At 42.0% G+C, this 24557-nt stretch overlaps 1 protein-coding gene across 1 annotated transcript in view; it reads right to left on the bottom strand.

Moving 5' to 3' along the window:
• rtn4r (reticulon 4 receptor) overlaps nt 1–23122 on the bottom strand; it is a 63859-nt gene extending 40737 nt beyond the window's left edge. Inside the window, exon 1 of the mRNA XM_033618917.2 lies at nt 22534–23122. Coding sequence (XP_033474808.1) covers nt 22534–22555 — 22 coding nt within the window. The 5' untranslated portion in view covers nt 22556–23122. The remainder of the gene's footprint in view (nt 1–22533) is intronic.
• Between the last annotated feature and the right edge of the window lie 1435 nt (nt 23123–24557).

Below are 24557 nucleotides of genomic sequence, written 5' to 3'. Positions count from 1 at the left end.
CCGATTATCTAATCGAATGATTTGAGAGGCAGGCCTTCTGAGGTGGTCATGACAACAAGATCACAGTTGGTAAACAATGGCAGTTGCTGGATACTCACAGCTACACAGCTCAGCAATAGAAAGGAGGTTGTCAAACTGCCCCAAGTCATGCTAAATTAGGCCTGGAGATGGCCATCATGGAGGAGAAGCTCCTGGACCAACTGGTGGTGCTCCCCATGACCCACCCTCTTTTTTTAGGGTCTCATGTACCCACACAGATCTCTGTTTCCCTGTGCCCAACAAACTATTTGCTGACAGCCTCTCACCCTTGACCAGAGCTACAGCAAGTACCCTCTGCCTCAACATTTTTGGAACTAGATACTTATAACTGTGAAATTGGGGCCTGTGTGATCAGGGCTTTAGACTACAGTGGGTAACTTTTATAAAGGAAATAACATTTTGTTATTATATCCTGGCAGTAGTGCATGAGGCAGATAATCTTTATAAAAGACAGGTTCCTTTGGCTCCTCCTAGTGCTCCTAATGGCATTTGCAAGAATCCACTGCAAAAACAACGAATCAGAGCCAAGGAGTTTCTACGCATATCAATCACTGCACAACAACAGCATACACAGCAAAGACGAAACAGAAAAAGATGGAGGAGAAAAAGCTAAAGAAAAAGTGTTAAACCAAGCCTGAGACAATATGAGAGTAAACATCTGAGCAGCTTTTCCAAAGTGGAGAGGGCTACAGGACCTGAAAGGATTAAAAACTAATGCTGCCTGGGGTTCAGTTGAACTCTTTCTTTTAGGTTTGCTTTTCATCATTCATCTTCCTCTGTTTACCTGTCTTTGCCATGCTCACTACTGTTGGCAAAGGAGGAATGGGCAGTTTTCATTGCTCGTGCTTGTTTCTCAGCGATTGTGTTTGCAATGTTCTCCCGAAGCCGTGAGCTGGATGGAGTGAGGGCCTACTCCTCCTGGCTCTAGTTGTTTTCATTCAGGCAAGATGGAGTCTTGCAAATGCCATTAGGAGCACTAAAAGGAGCCAGAGAAACCTGATTTTTTTTAAGACTGGCTCAGTGACTGAGCAAATGTGACAAGAAGTTGTTTTTCATAAGAGTTACCTACTGTAGCTTTAAAGTAACTTTAACAGATGTATATGGGCTGCTGATGGGCAGTTTAATGCAATGACTTTCAAACTTTTTGTGCCCAAAGCACACCAAATGGCACGCCAAAATCTCAAGGCACACCTGGATTTATATCTGTGCACAATAGCCTCAACATCATGTATCACTCTAACATAAATTTTTGTTTTTATTGACTAATATCAATGTACAGCTGACAACCAACTATTACTCATGAAATATTTCTGAACAAAATGATTCGAATCATTTTAAACTTTTTAAAATTACATCAAAGCACCCTTAACACATCCTTTTAAATGGGAAATAATGTAAGATAATGTGATGTGTCAAACACTTGTAACTCTAACAAATAGGTTCTTGTGAAGATTTTTTAATAAAATTACATTTTTTAGGTAGAGTTTGCCTCTTCATTTGGGAATGGGCCTGCACAACATACTCACACAGTCAGTTAAAAATTCACTCATAACTTTTTGTATCGGCCCAGTTGAATATTGCAACAATACTGTGTGGTTATCACAAAATCCCATGGCACACCTTGATTTGCATCACGGCACACCATTTGAGAACCACTGCTTAAATGTATAACAATGCATCATATTTTGGAGAGTTGTGGAGTAGACATATAGAGTAGCATAAAATAAAATACTTCAGTAAAGTACAAGTACCTCAAAATCAGACATAAGGACAGTACTTGAGTAATATTACTTTCACTGCTCGTAGATTAATCCCCTCCATGGTCTGTATGATGGGAATGTGCGTATGTGAAGTAGGAGAAGTGAAGCACTTTCTGCTCATAGGCTGCAGGCTGTTGTCTCCTGCTGTTACTGCAATAATGGCTGCCTGCACAGTAACGCCAACTACGTGTGTGCAGTCGTAGCCATTATGCAAGTCCTTCATGCATTTAACCTGCATAATCCTCCATTAGAATTGCAGATAATGAAAGTGTTATAAAGGAGAAACAACTTGGTACATTGCGGTACAAAACTCAGTTAATCGGCAGACAATTTTATGTAAATTCTGATGATGTAACCTATAATTTTTCTCAAGAGTTACTCTAGAGGATTGCTCCAAAGTGAGGCAGAGTTTCAGCGAATACTGCAATACAAACGAGTGTCTGCAAATGCAGCATCTGTGGTTGGAAAGCAGCTTTTTCAACACTTCTTTAAGCACCTAATTCTGTTGTTTTCCTCTCCTCTTTACTGCTGCAGGCTTTGTATTTACCTCAGTGTCCTGAAGATAAAGTGCAAATAAGTGTGAATGCAGGTGTTCTGATGTTGATCCATAATTCAAATTAGAAAATCAGAGCTCTACTCATCTAATACTCATTAGCAATACATTTGATGCACATGATTTTTTTCCCCAAGGATCCTCGAGGACAGCTTTTAAACTAAAAAGTGTGAAGTGTAAGAAGCAATCTGCCACAGTTTTGACAACCCGTATCAGGGCTCAGCACCCAAGCTTCCATCTTGTCTCGTCTGAGAGCCGGCGTGCGCGTCACGCTGCGACTTTAATACCCAGTTAATTACTCTCATCTTGACCTGCCGGTAAAATGAGCCCGGCTGCCACTGCCGCCCATGTTTCTGTTATCTGTGCAAAAATGCATTAGCGTGTGCCCCCTTTAATGGCTTTAATTAGTCGTAAACGGAGCTGATTCTCCAGTTAAGTGGAAGAGGAGTCGATACTGTAATACAGTCCCAATATGCACAGCTCCGACTCTATCTCATTGAGAAGGTGGTGCACAGGAGGATAGTTTGCACGGCAATGGCAGAGGGCGGGCTGGATAAACCCATTCAGTAACAAAGGAGGTATCACACACTCCAGAAGCATATCAGGCACTACTCACTCACTGCTCTGATATGAAAAGGACATAATTAGAGCGCTGCTGTATTGACAGAGGGATCCTTATAGAGGAGCAGTTTCAATGTCAGTTACATAATGTAGAATAAGTTTCCACTGGAGGAGATGAAACATCAGCGGTGCCTATTGTCAGCACAGGGAAAGGGACTTTATTATGACATCTTCCTGTCAAAATAAAGTAAACATATCCTTGGGATGAGTGGAAAGACAAAGAATATGGGTGCAGCAAAATTGGAAAAAAAATAACAAAAGCTACAATAAGAGCCCGATTTTTCCAGTCTTTCAAGAGTGAAAGCTGTCTAAAATAATACTGCCAACACAAACACATCATTATTTCAGCTTTAGTCAACAGTGTTTGCCCAATAAATGCTTCCCCATATAAAAACCCTGCAGATTCAGTAAATGAGGCTACTTTGAGGAAGAGAGACCCATAAAGTCCATGTCAGTAAACCATATCTCCTTTCATCCGCTCATCTGCAATAAAGTTTCCAGTCTCCAGTCCCTCCATTTGCTGAGTAATGCCTTGCCCGGCCGGGGGTGAGGTGCACTGCTCTCACACTGGAGGAAGCTAATGGCTGGTTATGGTTTCTAATGCATGATGCTGTAGCTTTTGAAATAACAGGTCTCTATTACGATTTTGTGTGCGGAGAGAATCCGTTGACGGGAAATACTATGATACCACAAGTGACCTCCTAGAATTTCTAAATGTACATATACATCTCTGCGTATTTAACCAGGCATTGTTAATGGACACAATCCTCTATATGGAGCCGACAGATGGGAGTACTCTGCTGAAAGCTAAAAGTCGTCCTCTTCCTCCTTAAACCAGCTCCCTATAAGAACTGCAGATGTCAAGTTAATGCAAAGCAAAGTTCAGGCAACTACTTAAATACACAGATTACCAGAGCTGTGGAGAAAATCTGAATGAAATAAAGATCTGAACTCTTTCAGCGGCAAAGACAAGAATAGAGACAACCCAACCATTCACACCATATTTTAGTTGTCAGTATTTTCCACCTTCAGAATGAATGAATGAATGAAAACTGTTAATAGTGAGGTCTTTGGATCATACTGACGAACACAAATAAATGTTTTTAAAAGGACATGTTGTAATTGCTCGATTCTTTGAGCACCAAAATAAAATTGACCTCCACTATATTAAGGTGGAGGCATCTTAAAGGGCCAGTTCACGTCAGAATAAAAAGTGCCAGAGAAGGCAGACATCTCTACGGCTGATATATCCAACACTCTGTAACTCACACCAAAACAATCCAGATTTATAAACAGCACTACAGGTTAAAGGAAAAATATGTATTTTTGATTTTGGGGTGAACTGTCCCATTAGACTCCATGCAGTCCCAGTGGAAATGCATTACTGTGCTCATTCTCTGTTTAATTAATTTGTACATTTACTTAAAGGACAATTAAAGCAAGCTGTTTTTTTTCCTCTTGCTTCTTAGCCACTTAAATCCAAAGTACAGTATTTAAAGTTGTCTTTGTGATCTTGATTGTGATGCATCCTCGTATTCTCTTGTTACTCACTTAATCTATTTAAATGTATGCATCCATGTTTTTTCATGCTTTGCAATCTTCTTTCGTGTGATTCTTTTTATCTGCTGGTTCCTGGAATAATTAATGTAGACATATGGATGTTAGCTGCCTTTCTTCACCTCTACGTTCTTTTCACATATGCTCGTGTTGATTGCTCTACGGCATAATTGATTTGAAATGCCCCTTTTCATTAAATAGCCTATAAACAGTGGCTTATTTAAGGCTTGTGAGGAGTGGTTTTATGTTGAACCTAATGGAAGTTTCAGAAAAGACAATCGAAAGTTGCATTTAAGGTAAAGTAGTACAGCTCCTTTCCTTCATTGTGATGTTAAATTATGTGAGTGAAAATGTTGAAAATCAATGTTCTTAGTAAGAATAAATGAAACATGGTATGAGATATTGTATTATCCGTCTCAGAAATATCTGTAATGGTAGCAGGGGTGTAGGTTTTGTTTTACCATTGAGGGGGAAACCGGGGATTAGAGGTCCTTTGTTAGGGGTTTTTGAGTGACAAACACCTAATCTGTGCTTTTTCTTTGCTTCATTTTAAGGCAGTGGTGTCAAACATACGGGCGTCGGTGGCTAAGTGGTAGAGCAGGCGCCCCATGTACAAGGCTGTTGCCGCAGCGGCCCGGGTTCGAATCCTGTCCATTAAAGGCAAAATGCCCAAAAAAAAAACAACAAAAAAAAAAACATACGGCCTGTGGGCCAGAACCAGCCCACTCAAGGGTCCAATCCGGCCCACTAGATGACCAGACTAAGAGGTGCCAGGTTTCAGGAGCAAGTGTTGCCTACTGCTTCAGAGGCTTTCCCACCCTGATCAGAATACAGTTCTCTGATATAATAATGAATACTTATTCTGACCATGTTTAAAGATACTGAACATGGTGCAAAATATTTTCAACCAGCAGCTTCACTTCCAAAGAATCTGTGTCAGGAAATGTTTGGATAAATGCACATGTAATGACAGTGAGAAGCAGACTGACTGAAAGTGGAAAAACTGAAACATAATGTTAAAATGGCATTTCTTTGTTTTATGATATCTCAGGCTGTTCATCTGTTTATAAATGGATGAGCATCTACAGAATGCACTTGTAATTCTTATCACAAAAAAAGGTAAATGTTTGAGCTAAGGTTACTTATAGGTTATTGTGTATGTGGCTGATGAATGAGTGGCCGATGACACCCCTGCTTTAAAGTTTAAAATATTATCAACCTTGTCAAAATAAAAGTCCTCAGCTACTTTCATGTTTTCACTTACTTTTACTTGTTACTACCGTCATGGCGGTGAGGGCAAAGGCACATGTTCTTAATACTGAGGGAGGCATGTCTACTGCAATCCCCCCCCCCCGAAATCTACGCCGATGGTGCATTGGGACAGTTGCAGTAAATCTAAACTCTGACTTTTGGTGTAAATGTCCTCCAGCACTTTGATTTATGTGTTCCTGGTTGTCCGGTAGTTGCATCCCTAGGTGTGATTTTAAACTGCTGATCAGATTCAGTAGAGTTTCCAGCCTTAATTTCAGCGTCACGGCACAGTGGGCAACAATAAACAAGAGGAAAACCAGGGGAGGCTGAGGTGTCTTTAACTTGGAGGGGAAGGTGTACCTATTTCATGGCTGTTTCTCCGGAGTTAACTGCGGGAGATGGGAATGTAACATGTACTCCTCACCTCACCTGAAATACGGTCCACCTCCTAAACCTTGTGTGAGTCAGCAAGCAGCAGGGGGTTCTAGTAGCCGGTGTGTGTGTGTGTGCGTACGTCCGCGAGCGCGTGCCCGTCGAGCTCATCCCGCTGAAGTGTGTATGAGCCGAGAGGAAAAGTGGAGGAAGAGTGTGCTCTCTCTCCTGTCTCATATTTCTCTGCGGTGTAATGTGCCGCCTATTCATGCGATGCCTTTTAAAGGCATGGTGGGAATCGCTTCACAGTCGGGCACGAAACTCAATATGCTAATGCCTTCCAAGGGAGCGATGGAGGGGGAGAAAACATAACCTGTCAATTACCCACGGCAAAACCACTGAAAGATTTATTGAAAACCACCAGAAATTTCCACAAGACAAAAGAGCTTAAACATGCGATAGATCAAAACACAAGCCACCGGTTGTTTGACTAATTACAAAATCATGTCAGTAAAATTAACCTCCTCTGACTTAATGGCATCAAGTTGAATTATATTGTGTTTAAGGGTGCATATGGCGGTTGTATCTTCATCAATTACTTCTTGAAAGTGCCAGGTGGAAATTTCAGGCTTTGATTTATGCTAACAGAGAAAAAGCTGGATCTGTCAAAACTCATTATCCAAACAAGTGGAGCGGGGTCTCTGTTTTTGATGAGAGATGCAAAACGAGTAAATACAGCTTGGGAAGACAAAAAAAACCAAACCAAAACAATACATCACAGCTACAACATGCATCTGGAAGGCACTACTGTAGCAGCCAACTTCCTTCCAGTGGCGGCACAGTTTCAACCTCATGAGTGTCTGCTGGCTGAGGACCCAAGAAGGCACAGCGGGACCATCAGCGTCGGTTTCAGATTATTTCGTTCCTCACGCAGACATCATCAAGACCCCTCAGCATAATTTGTTTACAGCTCGGAGATGGAGTGTTGGCAGTGCTCATCTCCCTCACTGGAATAATTGCTGTGATGATCGGCTTTGCTGGGAACATGGACAGGCATGTGAAAACAAGCAACATTTCTGATTAGAGGTTTTTGGTAACGGAGCCAAGCTGACACGCCCGCAACAGCGACATATCCCCAGAACAATCTTCTCGCTCATCAGATCAATCTTTCCTTTGTGCTCTCCGATCCTGAATGTCAAAGGGATTCCACGGGAATGTTTTTTTTTTTCATGCAGGTCTCCCGCCCGCTCTAATGCGTTGAGCGTCGTGTCAAAACGCTGCACTGCAGGATCTAAACGCTGACTGATAACATATGAGGCAGGAAAAAGCACTGATATTTGCTGTTCCTGACACCCACTGTAGACCTTTGTTGGGGAAAATCTATGCCTTATACCATTCTGGACAAAAAATGGGTAGTTATCATGAGCACTGATTGGTTTGGCTTAACAGACAAAGATCATCACACATGACTGAAACTAATACTTTACAAGAAGGATAACTAAAGCTGCAAGCATCAATGGGCCCTCGCACCTTCCTGCACATCGGGGGCTCTGACATGACACCGGTTGACATTTCTGCTACTGTCTGACACTTAGACGTTTCCTGCATGGGGTGCCTGACACTGGAAATGACATATCACAAATGAGTACCACTTCCTGTGTCCACTATGTGGTGCTAAAGAACACACTATTTAAACACCATGTTACCGTATATCATGTGTAGATCATCTTGTATGAATTTCATTTGAAGGCTGACTTCCTGTTCTCAGTAGGTGGCGCTATGACTGTTACTCAATATGAGTGTGTAGATCTCTTCAGGCCTGGACCCTTGAGCAACATGTTGAATTTGAGGCAGATTGGACAATGTAAAGTCAAGTTACAACAGCTGCCTGTGTCACGTTGAAACATCGAAATTTGTGATGCTGCCATGGCAACACCATTCAACAAAAACTCACAATCTTTAAAATAAAGCAACATCAAGGGCTTGAGGGTTTCCAAAACAAATTTGAGTTGGATCTGGTGAAACTGCTAGGAGGAGTACATCAAAACATAAAACATGCTATTTCCTGCTGCCAGCAGATGGAGCTATAACTATAACCAAATATTGGCATGTAGATGTCTTCAGGCTCAGACATGAGACATGAAGTTTGGGGCAGATTGGACTATGTACAGTCAAGTGACAAACCATTTCCTGTTGCCACAGCTGAACTGTTCGATGAAAGCTCAAGCTATTAAGAACTTTTAATCTCGAAGGTGACAAGATTTCAAGTCCATTGGGTTCAATCTCTTGGAGAAGTTCGTAAAAGTGTCGCCTCTGTAAATGGCAAAACATTCACTCAAACTGCACAGTTAAATCAAAACCTAACTTCCTGTTCGGTTTAGAGTATACCTCCAAGGGAATTTTCTTCTTTAGTCTTTATATGTTACATGTGCCTTCCAGTTTTTGTACATCTAGGTGAAATGTACCTTGGGGGCTACTTCATTGATGTTTTGTAGGGGGGCGCTAATGAGCCATTTTGTCACACCCGAACACGCAACTTCAAATATTTCACTAATTCTGATGCACAAATTTTCTGAGTTGTCGAGCACCTTTAGTCCCTCAGAAATGCAATTCACCTCTTCAAATAATAATTCCTTAATTTAAATAGGGTCCTCTCGACAGTTGGTGATCAGGACCTAAAATTCATGGTTTAGAAACACAGCAACAAGGAACACTTCACAAGAGCTGTAGTGGGAAAAGAAAAAAAGGCTGAAGTGAGGGGAAAAATCTGCTCTCCACTAACACAACATACTGTATACAATGGTTCGTGACCTCAGCTGTGGATGCTGCTCCAGCCTTTGATGCGAATCTGGTTCATGGGACTTAAACCCATGGATGACATATGGTCCTGTAGTCCACACGAACCTCATCAGTGGAAGAAAATCCATGTCTGCTATCCCCTGCCAGCCACCAGATACATACTGAATCCCCCTCCATCATCATCCCTCTATCTTCCCACCCCTCCCTGCTGCTTCCCCTGAGCCCAGCAGATTACAGATATCATTATAATGGACGTCCTGGCAGGCTAGCTGCGGTCACATTTAATTTGCCGTGGCCTGATATCTACACAAGATAATCAGCATTTACACCTGAGAGTGAAGACAGAAAGATGAGCGACAGTGTGTATGTGGGTGAGACAGTAATAGAATTAGAGAGGGAAGGATGACCAACGTGGTGTGAGGCGGGCAGGAGGAAGTGAGAGTGAAGGAAGGATTGCAAAGAATCGGAAGGAATATGTATTCGGCACACAATCCACTGGGACAAAAGGAGAGTAACGATGAAGCACACTTGTCAGATTTGCATTCTAATAAGAATGACCTACTTCGGGCCCCTGAGATGACTGAGAGCGAAACCTGATTCAAATGAACATCCCTGAACACAGATGTTACATCTTAGCTTGGAGGGAGTTACCTTCCCTTCATACTGTATTTTGCTTTTTGCGAGGGCTGCCCTGTCCAAATACATCCAGATAAACAAAAGTGTTGTTCGTTCAACGTGAAGGTTATAGGGCACTCTTATTGGAGCAGATGAGTGGGATCTTCATTGATTCTACTTTTGTGCTTGTAAGTATGTTTGGAAAGTCTTACTTTACTCCTGCAGCAGTTGCAGGATTATGCATTTCCTGTTCGACAAATCCTTTTACTCCCACCTGCCATTGAGGACATTGATTTGTGTATGAAAGAACGTTACATCTGCCACCTATAATTTGTGGAATTCTTGCGTAAAGCCACCAGAACAGGTATATATTATATATGTTTAGCACCTTCGGAATGAGCTTTCACATCTATAACAGATCAATTTCCCCTGAGCCCAAGGAGTGACGACCCATTTCCTTTGAAGGGCTCCCCATACATACTTCAGCTGTGAACTACCTACCAGGCTCATGGGGAGACACATTGCAATACATTCACAACAGCAACGTGACTGTATGAAAGCACAATCTGTCACTTAGATTCTGAAAGGCTTTGTTCTACTTCAGTTTTAAATGGGAGTATGGCGCAATGTAAAATGCAGTCCTCTATCTATCTATCTATCTATCTGATGCATTTCAGAAACATCTATCATAACAAGTCATTTTGATTCAAATTTTATTCCAAAACAAAAAGAATCAGGTTTTTTCCCAGGTCAGACCTCCACCCAAAGAAGCCGGGTAATTCTACCTACTCCAAAATACATTCAGTAATTATCTCTCTACATAAAACTTTATTGGTAGTGACAGGGCCCTCTATTACCATGCAAGGATGTGATTCCCCCATGCCTACCTGAGCATGACGAGGGAATCACCGGACTCCTTAGAAACGAGGCATGCATCTAATCCAGTGCAATATTTTCTCATCGATGACAGCCTCACAGTTTACTGTTTGTTGTCTTTACAGCCTTATTTAGTAACGGCTGAGGCAAACAGAACGTCCTACTGCAGCTTCACATTAAAGGAGTTCAGCTAGCTTTTATTGGGGAGCAGACGCAGAAAATGCAGCGTTTGTCGTAGTGGTTACAGCTGACTGCAGTCATTTATCAAAAATGTGCCTACAAAACAAGACAATGGTTTTATTTTGAATTTTGCTGCTTCTCGGCAAAGTAGCTGACTTTACTGTGTCTTACTTGTTCTATGTGCAGCAGGAGGTTACGGTCGTTATTATTACTTTCAACATGAATTTGTTTGGCTGCACTATAACCAAATCAACCTTGTCTCTTCGAAATTACATTTGTACATTACTTTTGCGTTGAGAACGTGATTGCTGCCTGGATTGCGAGACGTTTCTCTCTGTCAGTGACACACTTCATTTATGTACCACACTGGTTTTGCAAGGTGTTCGGGGTGGATGGAATACATACAAAGTGCAGGACTGTGACAGAATCAGGATCGCGTCCAGACCCCTGTCTAAAGCACTTTGATTTAGATTAGGGAAAGATCTTGAGTTTGATAAAAATGTTAATAAATGAAGCAATAATAAAACATAGCGCTATCGTACCTCTGAGTGGATGGTGTATCGCAAGACTGCCTATTCTTGCCAAGTGTTCTGTATCAGCATTTTTGTGACTTGCCTTGTACGTTAATTAGCAACATTTGCTACCATGGTGTTGCAGAGGTGGTGTCTTTATTTAAATACCTTCATATCTTCCTGAACTTTTACCAGGGTATACGGTATGTGAGGGTATTTCTGTAGTGTAACTCTGAGTCTGTCGCCATGTTTCTTAGCTCAGTTGCCTGTTTCACCAGTAGAGACAGACTTCCGGTGGTGCATGATGCGCACTAGATAAATTATGTCCTACAGCCTCCATATGAGAAAGATGAGCATCTGTATTTTTGAGGGCAATGTAAATCATATCCTTGGTTTTTTTTTAATACCCTGGTATACTGTGATTGTCATGATCCTGGGTTTTTGTATATAAATTCCGTATATAAATTCTGTTTTCCTATGGGTTTTCTGTTTGTGTTCCTTGTTTCATGTTTTTCATTCATCTTTAATCTGTGTCCTGTTTTATTTTGTAGATTCTCTCCTCATGTGTTGTGTCTGGTTTTACTTTCTGTCTTTGTGTGTTTTCCCGCCTGTTTTCTGTCACACCTGTCTCGTTAGTCCTTCCTTGTTCCCAGAGTCTTCCCCTTCACACCTGTTCTGTATTAGTCTTGTTTGCTCCACCCTAGAGGCCGTTTACACGTTGCCGGCTATTTTCATAAACGGACATTTCACCGTCTCCGTTTTCAAAAAGATCTTCGTTTACACTTACCCGTGTATATATACACAAGAGCATGCCAAACCTGTAGGTGGCAGTGTAACGAGAAGCTCAAGCCTTCCATGTATCCATTGTCACCATAGCAACATAGGTCGCACTTTTTACACAGGCGCAAGTTCCGGCGCATACTGTGACGTGGGCTGCCTATAACTCCGTTTATCTGCGTTTATCTCAGTTTACATGCAAACGCGCAACCGGAGTTTTCCAAAATCTCCACTCTGGCCGGAGTTTTTAGAAAGACTCGTTTTCAGAGGAGAAATCTCCGTTTGCGTGTAAACGAAGGGCACAAACGAAGGAAGATGTCTCCATTTATCAAAATCACCGTGTACGTGTAAACGGCCTCCTTAGTGTTCCCAACCTCACCCCTGTTGTTAGCCAACCCCCATTTTCCCTCCTTTTGACCTACTCCAGCTGTGTCTCGTTCTTGTGATTAGTTCTCTGTGTATATATACACCTGTGTTTTCCTTTGTTTCTTGTCAGATCGTCCTGTGTTCATCCCTGTGTTCTTGGTGTTCATATTATCGTGGTTGGTTTTCAGTTCAGTTTTGGTTCTGCTTTCATTTGGACTTTTAGTTACCTGCTTGGTCTGGATGTCTTTTTGTTAACCCTTACACTTGCCTGCTGCTCTGCACGTGGGTCCTCCCTGAACTGATTCATGACAGCGATACCATTCAATCCGGACTGTCACCCAATCAATCCGGACTGTTGAAATGAAAATGCCTTTTAAACTCTTTTAGAACACATCCCTATCCATATTGTGCACACTTAATATATGCCAAAAAAAACTAGACAAAAAAAATTCTTCATATACTTAGATCAAAATCCAGTCATTTTCTTCCGGAAGAACAATAATAAATGATGCTCACATAACCTAATAGCAACCACTTTCATGACATCCACCATCAGTCAATCTGCAACGTTCAGCCGCACAGAGCTAAGGTGAAGTTAGATAGCCGACAACAACATGGTATGTAGGTGTGTCTTCATTATTATTCACTTTGAGGAAAGTGGTATCGATGACAGCTTCAGATTGTGCACATGGCATTTTCTACAGTGGACTGCTTCAGCAGCTAACGCTACACATGATGGGCTTTGTCTCTCCCTCTCATGGACACTAACATTACTATCCCATTAGTGTACACCATCGGGGCCTCTCATTCATGACTCACCCAATTTTCAACGATAAAATTAAATTTCTTTTAATGTTATGTCCGGTCTGCCTATCTTGAAAATATGTCACAGTACTGCAGCTAGCAACTCTTGAAATGTTGTTCCATGAGGACTTTAAAGGATTTTTTTTTCAACAAGGCTGGAAAAATCCAGATAGTAACACCCTAATCAAAAAAAATGACAGTTACTTTACGAAAAGACATGAAGTAATATGATTAACGTTGGGAAAAAAGGGCCATATAAACCACCCTGGAAGACTTTAATGAACTTGTTTTTAAGAAAATTAGATTTTAGGATGTAATAATGTAATTAATACCTTGTTATGAAGGTGGCTATTTTTCAGTGTATTGCTCTGATGCCACAGATAGATAAACTATCTGTCTAATTTATGGTTTGTCTAGCCTGCCTGTCTGAACATGCCGCCCTCTCTGTCATTAAGTGGGCTCCGGGATCTCAAGGTGCTTTTTTCTTTCACCCCACGCTGTCGAACCACCCTTTGAAAGCTTGCTGAAATATGCAGTCTGTAAATTCAGCATACAGTTTTTGTCCTTCACATGAAAAAAAAAAACACCCATATATGCAGCTATTTATGCAAGTCACAGAGTCCTTCTGAAGTGGTCTTTTAGAACTTTGCCTTGAATGAAGATAAATAATGAGAAGAACAGGATCCAGCAATGCATACAGTAGAGAAAGGTGACCCCCCCTTGGCTTAAACACCTCAATGACGCAGTCCAAGGGATTGAGTAAGAAGCAGCATCAAAACACCAACTCCCATCTGTCGAGTTTGCATGCTAATCACAACAACAGGCAGACTCACAAAGGATGATCACAGGATTGGTAGGGAGTCCATTTTACGTCACGAACGCTAATGAGATCAACATGGCTATAAATACGAGAGAATAATTATCCGTCCATGGGGATAAAAAAAAAAAAGGTTTTTCTTTAGGATATCCTCCCTCTAAAATATTCAGCTGAACATTTGGCAGTCCTGCGGTTAAAAGCACAGCAGCTAATACTGACTGAGTGCAGACTTCAGATCAGGTCGTATGTCAGCAAAATGTGGCTAATTATATCAAAATGTCCTCTGTGTTTACTGAAGCCAAGTATTGATGCACCTGCCTCTTTGCTATCATCAGTTTTTGTATTACACACATTATGTCCAAAGCTTACGATCTTGCTTACGCCTTTAAAACATCTAGTTATGTATCTATCTGTCAGGGTTTGACAGGTACGGCAAGAGACACTGGGTCTGATATTTCAAGATTTATTACGTGGTTTGATTCGCTTGTTTTAAATATGACAACTTTTACACCCTTTTTATTTTACAGGTGTCACTTTTTATATTCTGAGTCAGCACTGATACTGAAACCCTCTGTTCAAACCAAATGAAAAACAGTTTCAGGTATGAATAAAAAGGATATCCTTCCTCTGAGGTATATAGCTTCAGTACTTACACCTAACTATTAGGGATATGGCGCGCAGCACAAAGCTAACCAGGTGGGCAGTGGGCACTATTCTGAAGGTTAAAACCATGATATATGAGCAGACATGGATACAGCACTGAATGTGGGGCCCTGTTCATTCCTATGAGAGTTGCTCAGTGGAGCATGGAGTCAAAGTGGTTTAACTGCCACATATAAAATGCTGGGATTATCGGCACTACTTACGCATCGTGCAGCTCATAGAGCAAGCGCTCTTGAGACTTACGCTGGCCGAGCTCTGCTGAGTGTAACCAACTGGCTAACTTATCTCAAGGCAATTGAATCGAACGCAACTGGACTTAGTTTTGTCTTAGAAGACGTTTCACCTCTTATCCAAAAGGCTTCATCAGCTCATGCTTGTCTGACTAGGCTGGAACTAGTCAGACAAACTGGTGTGGAAAAACCCAGGTATTTAAAACTAAGTCCAGTTGCGTTCGATTCAATTGCCTTGAGATAACTATGACCTGGATAAATGAGAATATCCACAGGCAACTGGCTAAATTCCATCAGCCAAGTCAAGCCAACTTTATTTATATTGCACATTTCATATGACAAGCGTAAACTCAGTGTGCTTAAGCTACATCATACATGACAAACATTAAATATCATATATGATATTAAAGTATCGCATACATGAATACAAGCGTAAACTCAGTGTGCTTAAGCTACATCATACATGACAAACATTAAATATCATATATGATATTAAAGTATTGCATACATGAATACAAGCAGGATGTGATAGAAGCAAACAAAATAAGAAGGTATTAACATTATTATCATTATTCTTAAAAAAGGGGAGATAATAACAACAATAATACTAATTCCTAAAACAGATAAAAACACACTTACAAACCAAACTAAAAGCCTGCGACAAAAGATACGCTTTTAGTTTGCTTTTAAAAAACAACTATAATGACTAAAAGCACCATGAGCTGATTAAGACTTAGCCAAAAGGCTAACTTCCGGTTTAGCGCTCTGCTTTTTTGAATGGAGATAAAAATCTTGCAGCTCTTCTAGACTTTCCAAATGTTATTGGACTGAATGAATCAAATCCTAAACACAAATCATTTTCCGGCTGTGACACTCAAAAAAACTTATCCACTGAATTACAGGCATCTCTTTCGCATTGTCAGTCAATGGGAAAAGGTATTTTTAAAGGTCATCACAGACAGACACTGGAAATTGCAGTACCACAGTTTGGCCACTATGAAAATTGGCTTCAAGGCCCAGGACCTTGCCAACAGAAATTAATAAAAGGCTAGACATATGCATCACAAAACATTAAAATGTTACCACCTCTGAAGGGATAGTGCTTTGAAATGTGGTGCCAAAGCTCACCAAGTCAATGGAGTGGTGGAATACGAAGAAAGGACTCTTGTACTTCACGTCATTTTGTTTTGTTGTTGTTTTTTTTCCCTCAGTATTAATCAGTTTGTTAGTGGGTGTCGGGCTATTGAAAGAAAAATTAACATATCTATCTATCTATCTATCTATCTATCTATCTATCTATCTGTTGGTTGATCAATGTGTGATCATTGACATTGTACCCTCACATCTTGGATCCACCGACCACTTTATCTATCCGAGTGGCACTGCAGCCTGCAAGAAGAGGAGCGGAGCAGGGTTGACGTATAAGGCTGACAACGGCTCCATTCATGCGTCTAATTTAAGAGCGGCTTCTGCTCTGTCTAATTAACAATTTACTAGGCCATCAGTCAGCCTCCCCATTGTGGTATAATCAGCGTCACCGGCGTTCAGGCAGCTCGGTGCACACTTCTGCATCTGCAGTGGGATTAGAACAATCATCCAACTTTCATGGATATACACACACAGAAGAGTGGGCACGGTGCGTTCCAAGGACGTGGCGAGAACAACTGCGAAACCCCAGATTGAAAGATGACACTGTGCAGGGGAGTGAGAGGGGCAACATGTTCGACAAATTAGCCGGCTCTATTTGTGCGTGCTACGAGCTGCAGCTGTATAATGTTATTGCAGCGTTAAAGGAATCAACAGATGTGTGTTTGCTCCCCTGAGGGTGGGCTTTGAGTTGCTTGCTGACTTAGCGGGGTCAGCATGTATCACAAGTCTGGTGTGAACGCAGCTCTGATAAAACTACATATTGGGAGCACATTCTGCTTGTCTTTTATTTAAGGGTTGGGCTTTGGCACGTGGGAGGTTTTGATCTGCTCGGTCATGCATAGGCACCTTTAAAGGATTATGATACAGTGTCAAAGTGGATTTTTGTTAAAAAAAAATGCATAAATAAATCCCTCCATAAAGGCTCCACCCGCCTCACCCTAAAGTTGCATAACACTAATTCCTCTGGTCCTCCCTCTTCTCCTACACCCTCCTCAAGACAAAAGCCAACTCATATTGTTAGTTTTTTATTTCTTTATTTCAGTAGAGGAATATAAGGAGTGGAGGGCTAGCATCTACAGTCTTCTGCTCATTGTCCCTCCAAATATTCTGACAGAAGAATAATAACCCACAGAGAGGATTAAGGGCTGGTAATCTGGGGGAATAGTGTATTCCATTTCTACTGCTTTCTGTATTATTTCGCCCCTTAGCTTCCTCTGTATAAACAAATAGAATTTCACTCGTTTATCCACTTAGTTCCTCTGTCTTGCTGATTAGCAGTGAAGGGCTGGGAGGCTGGGATAACCTAGAGCGGATAGTTCCAAGGATATCTGAGGCCAGCATGCCTGCGTGTGTGTGTGTGTGTGTGTGTGTGTGTGTGTGTGTGTGTATCAGTGGGAATCTGCCTCTGTGTGTGTGTGTGTGTGTGTGTGCGCATGTACTGTATAAACAAATGCCACGCTACTTGAAGGGCGTGGCCAATTAAAAGAAGCCCCTGAAGGAGCGTGCTCATCAGGATGCAGTGAACATAGCAGATCCACTCTCAGATAGCCTGCTGCAGTCTGTCACTGTAACTAAGGCATTAATACCACCAAGGCTATGTAGCACAAAATATTGACATCTTCATCCTTTAGACACGGAGCGATCGATAGGAAATATGAATACTATGGCTCACAGGATCACAAATGTGAAAAGGAATCCAAAAGATTTTTTAGTTTTTTTTGTAGGAATCACATTTTTCCGCACGAACTCTTGCATCATATATTGCAACTGATAATGAAAAATACTCCTAATTTAATTGGATATAAAATTGTCATTAAAGAAAATTGAAACAATGATAAAAAAAAAGTAAAATAACAATTATAATCTTGCAATTTCATGTAAAAAATTACCCAGTTGTAACAGAATATGAATAAAAAAGGATCATTGGATAGTAATAAATTCAATATTCTGCTACAGCTTTACCACTAATTCTGCACGTATAAACTAGATCCTATTATTTAAACAACTCTTCAGAGATGTTAATAATCATCAAGTAGTGCATTACGTGGAGACATGGATGGATTACTTGACAGGTCTATCGACCACAGGCCCAGGGGTCAGAGGTCTAACAGGGTTTTGCCAGCCTTCACCAGCAAAATGTCACTCAAATTAAGATGTACTATCCAGGATGAGACTCAAAATTAGAGTTGTACTGATACCGATGCCAGTATCGGAAATGCCTCTGATACTGCCTAAAATGTGGTATCGGGTATCGGCGAGTACAGCCTATGACCAATCCGATACCACGTAATGCCTCACGTCATTACACATATGCAGGCTACAGGCAAATGAAACAGAAATGGAACAGAGTTTAAAAAGCATTAGACTGTAGCCTTTAAATTGTCTTCTTTACCAAATTGTGTGGCTGCACTTTAACCTGTGTCTTGATCTGTGTCAACACTGGATAATAATAATAATAATTTAAAAAAAGTTTTATGGCATTCATTCTACTATTATGTATTTATTTCTTAATATTTTACATAGAGTTTTAGGAGTTGAGACATACAACAATTCATATCCCATCCATTTTTATTTTACACGTTGGTATCGGATCGGTACTTGGTATCGGCAGATACCTAAGGTTGAGGGATCGGAATCGGTATCGGTAAGGAAAAAGTGGTATCGGTACATCTCTACACAAAATGTCCACAAAGACACACAAAAAGACCACAAAGAGTTGCAAAGGATCTGCAAAGAGATAAAAACAACACCAAAAATGGATGCCAAGTATTGATCTTTTTATTATATAAATTGTAATACAAAATAAACTTTGGTAGCCGACTACAATAATAAAATCAATTTCTTTGCAGTTCAACAGACATTTTTCTGCAATAAAATTTACTAATGGGTGATGAACAGACTGCAGGGGGCTTTTGGGGACATAATTTGTGCTGAAAAATTTAATAAATCACAATATATCTCAATATATGTTGTTGCAATACTGCCTCACAACATTTAAAATTGCAGTGATATTATATTGTGACCCTAGCATTGTGATATTATAGTATCACAGGGCCTCTGGTGATTCCTACCCCCAGGCAAAACCACCATTAAGCCTGTAAGTCTTGCTCCTATGTAGCTGAGGTGGTGGGGCCTTTTTGCCTATCTGTGCCCAGGGGCCCATTGTCTCACAATCCGCCCATGCTCGAGGAGCGCAATTCCATTTCGGACATATTTAGAGGAATTAAAATCCCTTTTGGCAAGTTTTAGACACCATTATCAAACAATTAGTGCTCTGTTGCTAAGAAACATTAATTATATTTCTAGGTGAGCTGGTACATCGTTGGACGGGAATGTTTTTGACTTGTGAGAGAAACAAAGAGATTTTGTTGTGATGGAACAAAAAAAATACAGTGTTGTGCAGATACGACAAAGACAGGTAGAACAAAGGCTGGATGTCTGCATTGGACTGCACTAGAGCCAATTATCCTCCAACTACCTCCTGTATTTACACTCATTGTCTACTGGATCCAGTGCCAACACACAAAACAATGCTGATATTTTTTGTGGAAGAACACCAAGCCCAAACCTTGTGTTTGCCAGCCTCGGTGTGATTTGGTCTCGGTTGCAGCCAAACCACATGTTGCACCATCATGGCTGTGTTGACTCCTATGACCCCCAAAGCTTCATCACAAAGGGACAATAGCCAATGTGTGACCTTATTGACCTCTATTGGCGACCAGAAGGAATTGCAACAACAGTAGCAGAAGTTATTATCTCCTCCTTTAGGAGTTGCTCAGGTCCCTGGATCAGGTAATGGGGCTTATTAGTCTTCATAGCTGAAAGGTCTTCCTCACAGCACCATCCTCAATTGTTAAAGAGTTGGAAAAAGTGAATAAATGAGGCCGGGGAGACTGGGAGGGTCCTGAAATTCAGGCCAAAAAAAAAAGCTGGAAATGAAAGCCAGAAATCTCAGCACCTGGCAGAGTAATCAATGAGTCACTTGTATTGATCAACAACCTTTCCAGCTCCGGATATATTGTTGTCATTTTGTTCTGTGGGGAGTTAAAAATTCCTGCATACTTCCCCTTGCCTGCCTCAAGAGAAGAGTTGTGCTTTTACTGGTGTTGTCGTCGGCCTCGGCCAATTAGGAGAATAAGAACAACTCAGAAACAAGTAACACATTCCACACGGAAAAATGCAGAGTTGCTAATTCTTTTTTTTTCTCTCTCTGGCTTTGCTGCGGCATTCATGCAGATGGCACGCTGACAGGTGATGAAGGATAATTTAACTTGAAAACGCACAGTGGCACGCAAGCGTCACACAACCTTCACACTTCTCAGTTTCACATGCATCCTCTCTTCCTCTCTCTTTGTCTCTACTTCTCTCCCCTGCCTCTCCTTTCCTCACACCTCCCCGTGCACTCATAGAACACTACACCCACACACACATTATCCCTCCCAGCCCTCCCTCTGTGCTCATACGCACACCCATACAAACACAAAGATGGATCAATTTCACATTCCCTTTCAGGATGCGGAAGATGCCATGTCTCTGTCAGTTTATGGCACGGTGTTTGATCCCACCTAATGCTGCTATGTAAATCAGCCATTGTTATTCTTATTTATTTATTTTTTCCTTTGCGTTCCATCCTTTTCTTTACGGCTTGATAATATTCTAAACAATTATCTCGCCACCACAGATGCAGCATCTTGTGGCCTATTTTTAAAATAGGCCAGAGTTTTTTGGCAAGGCACCGCCAAAACAATAACAAAGTTAACTAATTGAAAAAAAAAAAATGCCCTCATTGTGTAGTGGTTTAAAACTCCCGAAGAGAAAGCTTTCAGTTCCACCATAATGGTTTTATCCATTCATTTGGGCTTTATTGGCTTTGCTTGGCAGTAGACAGGGAGCAATGGCACCCCCGAGCAACAGTTTTCCCACAGAGTCATTTGATCATATGCTGACTGGGTGAAAAAGAGTGTAAATTAAAGTCCCTCCTCGCTCTGACACTTTAAACACAAGACACGACAGGCCATATTTTCTCAGCCAAATCAGAAGCCTTGAGAGATGGATACCAATTATAATTGCAGCCGGAATGAGGCGGGGAAAAAAAAAGAAGTCAGACATAGGTGTGTGTCAGAAGCCTGGTGCTAAATCACACCAGCAGTCGGATGATGAAAAACCTGCCTGAAGGGTCTGAGGGACCCAGAGCCATTCTGTGCCAATGAAGGGGGTGTGCACTTGAATTTGCATCACCCTGTGACATATCAAAGAGAATGCACAAGTAGACGTGCCCCTTTGATTTTGCTAGTTGTGAAATGCAAAGTTACTCTGCAGGCCCACAATAATCTGAGGCTTTCTTACCATAATCCCGCAGTTTTAGCCAAGTAATGAACAACGTGAGGGAGAGGGAGTGTGTACAGCATGTTGCATAAGCACTGTGTGTGTGTGTGTGTGTGTGTGTGTGTGTGTGTGTGTGTGCAGGGGTGGGGCAGGGTGGAGATGAGTGTTTTCCACAAGCTCTTGATGGAACAAATTGGATGTTGCATACGTGCACTTATCTCATCGTGGTGCTGCTTATCGAACATTACACGCCATGCCGGTGTTATTCTCTCTGCACTGCATTAAACATATTTACACAACACAGGCACGGGTACAATCAGGCGTGCAGGAACACACGCACTGACATGCCAGGTGCTTCCTCCTCTCTCCCCCTCCTCCTCCTCGTCCCTCCCTCTCTCTCTCCACCTTTCCTCGCGCACACAAACACAACACACACACACACACACACACACACACACACACACACAACCTACGGCATGCTCCTGCCAAGAAATGAAATTCTTAGCCATTTCCGGCGGGAACGGAGGAGCATTTCTGTCCTCATTAGAATAGCTCCACGTCCAGTCGGTGAAAGCTACAAGGCCCAATTTCCTGTCTTTTTGGCGGCACCCTGAGTGGGACGATGCCTCAGAAACACCAATTATAAGCCAAGGAGCTGGAAAGCAAAGCAGTATTATTGGGCCGCCAAGCGGACCATCTGCAGACTTCATGAAAAGCTCAGCCCACAGCGGCCAGACGGGCTGATCGGATGCCCGGGTTAAGTTGCGATATCATGCAGAGCATATTGACCACCACAAATACTACATGGCCTCTCACTCGCTCTCACGCGCGCCCCACTCGCGCACTCCAACACGCACGCATACAAACGAGGAAAAAAGGAAAAAGGACACGCACAAAATCTGCTCTGAATTATGACTCAATTAAGAGCCACTGAGTCAAGGTCGTTTACAGCCGCAATATCCATAACTGATATTGACGCTTGGGCTTTTTTACGCACCAAAAATCAGAGAACAATGTGTCACTGTGCAGATTGGAGGTGTTTTTGCGCAGATTATCAGTCATGTAGCAGTTTAACCAAACCCCGGAGGAGCCAGCAGAGTAAACTCCAATTAGGACATCTGATTTATCTGTGGTTGTGTCTGCTCTCCACAGACCGGTGACACTGCTCGATGTGCGTTTTATCATTGCGCAGTAACCAAGCAGGATCCTCCTGTCTGCTTTATGTGAAAACTTTACAAAGACGTCCTATTGTCTAATGCGTACTCACCATCAATAATAACGGTCTTCATGATTTAGATGGGGGTGAAATCCAGAAGCTGTATAAATCCAAGTCGAATGAATCCCAGCGTGTGCGGAGACAGATAGGATATCCGCTGTTTATTGCAATTTATGGGGGTAATTGCAAATCCAGTGCACGGTGGGGAGACGGACAGCCTAAAGCACCCCTGCACCCTTCAAACTTTAGCCGTAGGTCTTCCCGAGTGGGGAGCCACGTCTCCGGCTGCACCCGAGCTCAGTCATTTGGACGAGGGATTAAAAAAATAGTCAGCAATAAACATCCAAATTGGGATCAGCAGACTCGACACACCAGTCGCCACCTCCCCAAAATATAGGGCGCGCAAACAGCTCCGGAGAAGAGCTCAAAGTGTTAACGCACAAGTGGAGAATCAACGACACAGGCGAAAAATCAGTATTGGATCCATGTTTTTGAAATCGCAGCACATATCCAGTCCGATCACTTGCCCCGCTGTATATTTCCCAAGTACACGGAGAAAAGTGTGGTGGATGCGCACGGATGTCGGCCGCACTGGTGAGCGTCAGTGTGCGTTTACCGCGGGGAGGTGGGAAGCGAGGGCGGGGCAGCGAGGTGCGTTTGGCGGAAAGAGGGAGAAAGAGGGAGTGAGAGAATCCAGAGATGAATGTTTTATGGGCATATATCACGCTGCAAAAGATATTCTACTTAAAATCTCAAAGTGGGGTTTTAATAAAGCAAAGCAGAGGAGGTTTTAGTTCCTTTCTGCCTGGTTACAGTTATTTATAGATCCCGCACACAAACACACATGTAGTTGAAAACAAGTTATTTTACATACATGATAGACTTTAAAGATTTTCAGGAGTGAATCTGAGACTTAATGACTTATTCAGACGGACATTTCTTGCAGCGCAGGGCTGCGCTCTAATGAATGTTTTATGTGCAGGGGGGTGGTGATGGTGGTGGTGGTGGGTGGGTAGGAAGGTGACGTGAGGCGAATCTATTTGGATCGGCCACGGCCAGGCACGCATATGCATACGAAAACACCCCACCCCCCCCCCACCCCCCAAAAGACAGGCGAAGAGCCTGGCCTGCCGGTGGGACCAGCGCTTCCTCCTGGGGACTGGACAATTTGGCTGCTCTGATGTCGGAGGCGGAGTTGTTAAACCCGACAGGGGAAAAAAAAAAATCAGTTCTGCTTGGTTAACCGGACAGGAAAACATTTAAATCCTCAAACTTACCTGTGACCCAGGACTGTTACCAAACATTTTATTTTATATTTTATTTTACTGTATTTATTTTTATTCTTAGATTTCCCTTTTATTCTTCTCATCATAATGTATTGCTCATATTTTAAAATAGTTTAGAAAATAAATGAGCAATTTTGTACATAATTATTAAAACTATTGTCTTCTGCTCTGGCTGACATATATATATTTTTTTCTCTCTGTATTTTCTCCACATGGAAAATTAAAATGCCTGCAAGCATTGCATGTCATTGCAGAGAGTCCCACATCCCGTTTTCACGCATGTGATATGATAATGGCTGCTTTTACAAAGTGATTAGACTACTGAGCAGCACAAACACACTCTGGCAGTGCTGATTGGACCGAAGGACCAGCTCACCGTCGCTTTACTCTGCAGCTATGCCTGCTTTGCTCAGACCCAGGGGGATTAGATTCACAGCAGCGGTGCTATTATCTTTAGGTAGCACACGCCCCCTACCGGCGAACATAGAAAATAGATCTTTCAGCACCATGGACAGAGACAGAGAAGCCTCATCTGTGGAAGATGATTCCCTGCTCGCCCTTAGAGACAGCAGGGGATCATACCGTGTGTGTGTGTGTGTGTGTGTGTGTGTGTGTGTGTGTTTGTGTGTGTGTGTGTGTGTGTGTGTGAGCTCTGGAAGAGAAATTACTGGACTCACAGTGAAGACAATCTTTTTATTTATCACATTTCCTATATGGGAATTTGGAATATTTCCACCTGTGTGCATCATGTCATAATGAAATATGGGAAACTTTCCAAATTGCAAACTC

This window comes from Epinephelus lanceolatus, chromosome 9 (genome assembly GCF_041903045.1).
Source record: "Epinephelus lanceolatus isolate andai-2023 chromosome 9, ASM4190304v1, whole genome shotgun sequence".
Classification (NCBI taxonomy): domain Eukaryota; kingdom Metazoa; phylum Chordata; class Actinopteri; order Perciformes; family Serranidae; genus Epinephelus; species Epinephelus lanceolatus.
This window is presented reverse-complemented; position numbering and strand designations above follow the sequence as displayed.